Genomic DNA, 4,210 nt, shown 5'->3' on the forward strand with positions numbered 1-4,210 from the left:
ATGATGGGCTCGAGTATAGCAGGGATTGTGGGGCTGGCACGGGATCGGGCAGTGTTTCGTTCTGCTGTGCATGGGGTCGCTATGAGTCGGAAGCGACTCGACGGCACTTAACAACAACAACAACAACGTGCAATGTTTGGGATAAATTTATACTAAAAAAATCCTAAATTGTTCATCTGCAATTCAAGTTTGGAGACATATACTAAAAAAATAAAAATAAAAATTCACATTTAGTTGAAATTTAAATTTGAGATACACTTAAACTAAAAAAGTATTAATGTAAAAAAAGAATTCATAATTTGTTTGAAATTGAAATTTGGGGTACATGTAATGAACAGTTGTTGGGTGTTTATCTGAAATTCAAATTTAATTGTGTGTCCTGTTGGGCTAAGTCAAGTCATCTTACACGAAAGTGACTCACTGAGGTCACAGTCAGAGGGGCTGTTCCTAAGATGGTTACTGGCCATAAACATGAATCATTCTTGCCAAAGAGGTCTGTGTTGTACCTCCATATTTGGCACAGAGCAAATGCCCCACTCCCCATTCTCCCCTGAGTCACCCACATCCAATCTCTCTCACCTGCCAGGGCTGGAAGTTGTGCGTGTCTGCACATGGTCCATTGCCATGCTCACAGCTTACCAGATCCTGCAGAGCATGGGCAATACTGTAGACTGCTGAGTATGCAACATCCACATTACTCACGTTCTGGAAAGGGTACTCCAGGCCTCTTAGACTCTCATTCCCCAAGCAGAACCGAACCCCTCCTGTAGCCGTACTGTTCCCCGCTGGTCTTAGGCTACTGTGGGGCCATGTGCATCCAAAGGTCACCTCCCAGAACCTCTTGGTGAAGATGTCTCCTGGATTCCGTGTGGGATGCAGGTGAGCAAGGAATTCTGGGAAGCCGGAGACCTGTTTGTGGTGTGGCATAAGGCTGAAGGAGCACTGCAAGACCTGTGAGATGCCTGGGATGGCCAGGGCCAGCACACTGTGTAGTGTGTCCTGGCTGACCCACACCCGGCCCAAGACCCCCCTGCCCAGCAGCCCCTGAAGAACAAGGTGGAAATTTGAATTGCTTAGGAAGACCAAAATGTTCTTTGCTGTGCCGACTTCCATCTTGCGGATGATGGCTTGGGTCTTCTCCAGGGAATGCTTGGAGGGGACAAGCAGGTGGAACTCAATACAGACACCAGCCTGAACCAGCTCCCAGGTCACCAGAGCACTGCCCTGCTGGCCGTGATCATCATCCTGGGCCAGAACACCCACCCAGAACCATCTGAAATGGAGCACCAGCTGGGCCACCATGTAGGAGCACGTGAGGTCACTGGCCACGGTCCTCAGGAAGGAAGGGAACTGGGTCTTGTCACTGAGGCTGGCTAGAGTGGATGCGTAGCTGACCTGGGCAGGAAGGGGCAGAGCAATAAGGTAAGAGGTGAGCATGAGGAAAGACCCTGGAGTGAAAATCACTCAAGGAGTGATTGTCAGGTTTAAATGAGGGAAGGAAAGTACATGAATACAGCTAGGAAACAACACATCCTCAGGAATTTCCTCATTTTAGCAGCAAAAGGCCAAGAACACCCTCAGTCCTGGGCAACAAGTTCAGTTGGTCACCCTAATTAGAGCAAAGCCTGATACGTGGTCGTCTCTCAAGAAAAATCAGCAGCTGCTGCTCTGTTGCCAGGTCCCTTTGGTGTGAACAATTTGTATTTGGCAATCTACTTCTGTAGAGATACTGCCTCAGAAACCCAAGGAGGGGTCGCTATGAGTCGGGTTCGACTCGACGGCAAATAACAACAACTTATCTAAAGGTTGCAGTTCAAACTCACCCAGAAGTGCCATGGAAGAAAGACCCGAATGTCTGATTTTGTAAAGGTCACCCAAGAAAACCCAATGGAACAGGTCTACCTTGTAGCACATGGGGTCACCATGAATCAGAATTGAGTTGACAGCAACAAAGTTTGATTTTTTTTTTCTTATATTGTGTAGTACAAAGTGTCCCTGGAGTCCCTGATGGCACAAAAGATAAAGCATTGGACCACTGCCCCCAAAGGTTGGCAGTTCAAACCCACTCCAAGCCTCCTCAGAGGTAAGACCTGGTGAACAACCCTGGAAGCCCTATGGAGCAGTCTACTCTGCACACACAGGGTCGCTATCATCTCCAATGCTAATGTGCTTAGCTTGCAGGAAAGAACCAAAGAGTGCAAACTCTTCCCACTTTCCTTCGTGACAAAGAGCCCAGAGTACAGATCCAGAAACCAAGGGTTTAGCTCCAAAGTCACAGCTCAGCTTTATGCTCAGTGCCTTATTCGAAGGTTGCCTTGAATATGTGGTGGGTGATGACCAATGGCCCATTTACAACCCAGACACAATGCTTCCTGTGTAAAAACATACTTTAAAGTTTAAGAGAAATGGAGTTATATGGGAACTCTCACGCACGGGAACTCATACGCATGCTGCTGGGAATGTAAATTGTGCAGCCGCTTTGAAAACACCTGGTAGTTCCTCAACAGGTAAAGCACAGAGTTACCGTGTGACACAGCAATTCCTCTCCTAGGCGTATACCCGAGAGAAGGGAGAGCACGTGTGCAGAAAAAAATATCGCAGATGAATACTGATACTGACATTGTTCATAATGGCCCAAAGTGGAAACAACCCAGTGTCCACCAGGGGGCACGTGAGTGTGTGCACAATCACAAATTACTCAGCAATACAAAGGAATGGGGACTGCTACACTCTACAATGTAGGTGAACCTTGACAACATCATGCCAAGTGAAGGACGCCAGATACTAAAGGCTACATATTGTATGATTCCATTGATGTAGGATGGCCAGAACAGGCCAATCCATAGAGAAAGAAAGTAGATTAGTGGTTTCCCAGGGCTTGGGAGGGATGAGAAGGCTGGAACATGACAGCCAGTGAGCACAGGATTCCCTTTTGGGAATGAAAGAATTAGACTGTAGCTCTGGTGGCATAGTGACTGCTAAGCACCAACCACTCCTTGGCCAATCTACTTCTGTGGAGACACTACCTCGAAAAGCCAAGGAGGGGTCACTATGAGTTGAATCGACTTCATGGCAGTGAGTTGTTTTTTTTTAATGGTTGCACAATTCTGTGAAAGTACTAAAAACCACTTGGCTACGTACTTGCACAGGGTAAATCTTACGGCATGAGAAAAGTACCTTAATAAAACCCCTAGAAATCTGAGCTGGTTTAAACGAAAAGTAGAAGAAAAGAAGGCACTTTAGAAAACCATCATGGGAATGGCCCCAAACCCCTGAAAGCTCCAAAAACATCAGGGGGTTGCAGTGAAGTTAGTTGGCCCTGGGCCTGACTGCCTAGGTTCCAATCCCAGCTCCAGCTCCTCCTGGCTGGGTGAGTTGGACTTCCTCTACACCTGTTTCTTCAACAGTGCAATGGGGATTATAGTTCCCTCAACAGAAGACATGAGAATATTCTTTTCTTTTTTTTTTTTGGGGGGGTTATGTTTTATTTATATCTGATTATTCTTTATTTTTATTTTTGCAGTGCATGAGAATATTCTTACGCCTGCAAAGTGTTAGCTGGGAACCTGGCCCCATGGAAGCATCAATGTCACAACCTTGGAAACCCTATGGAGCAGGGTTTGATTGACATCGATGGCTCAATGTCACCATCACTGGCGGTGTTGCCATCATTGTTGTTAGTGAGGGGAAGAGGCTTTGGCAAAGGAGACTCACCTGGGGGAACTTGTAGAGTCCCAGCAGCCTGGCCAGGGGGATGGACAGGGCAGAGCGTGAGTCTCCAACCAGGGCAGCTCTGGGAGGGCTGGCCTGACACACATAGTTGGGAATTGGCTCCTCCTGGCCTGTGAGGAAGCCCATGGCCTCCTGGAGGGCTCTGGACACCGAGTCCCCAGAATTCCAGATGGAGAAGCCTAGCGTGAGGTTGGGCAGCAGGCGGGAGTCCCTGTTGATCTCCTCGATGGCAAAGACAAATCCCTGGGCCAAACGGTAGCCCCACATGGAAAGGCTGAGGGAGAGAGATGTCTGGGCTCAGCGTTTGCTGCCGGTGTGAAATCTTTCCTTCCTTCTCCAGAGTCCCTGGAACTAGGGCTTGGACAAAGGAGCCCTGGTGACTCAATGGTTAAGTACTTGACTGCTCACCAGAAGATCAGCAGTTCAAAACCTCCCAGGATCCGCAGGACCAAACCTTGATGATCTGCTCCTGCAAAGA

At 48.0% G+C, this 4,210-nt stretch overlaps 1 protein-coding gene across 1 annotated transcript in view; it reads right to left on the minus strand.

Moving 5' to 3' along the window:
- The window catches only part of LOC103211102 (extracellular calcium-sensing receptor-like), a 9,411-nt gene extending 5,412 nt beyond the window's left edge, over positions 1 to 3,999 (minus strand). The window contains exons 1-2 of the mRNA XM_007957023.2: positions 3,715 to 3,999; positions 580 to 1,395 (exon numbers count right to left, since the gene is read on the minus strand). Coding sequence (XP_007955214.2) covers positions 580 to 1,395; positions 3,715 to 3,999 — 1,101 coding nt within the window. The remainder of the gene's footprint in view (positions 1 to 579; positions 1,396 to 3,714) is intronic.
- Between the last annotated feature and the right edge of the window lie 211 nt (positions 4,000 to 4,210).

Source organism: Orycteropus afer, unplaced genomic scaffold (assembly GCF_000298275.1).
Source record: "Orycteropus afer afer isolate SDZICR_OR568_19922 unplaced genomic scaffold, OryAfe1.0 scaffold00694, whole genome shotgun sequence".
Taxonomy (NCBI): domain Eukaryota; kingdom Metazoa; phylum Chordata; class Mammalia; order Tubulidentata; family Orycteropodidae; genus Orycteropus; species Orycteropus afer.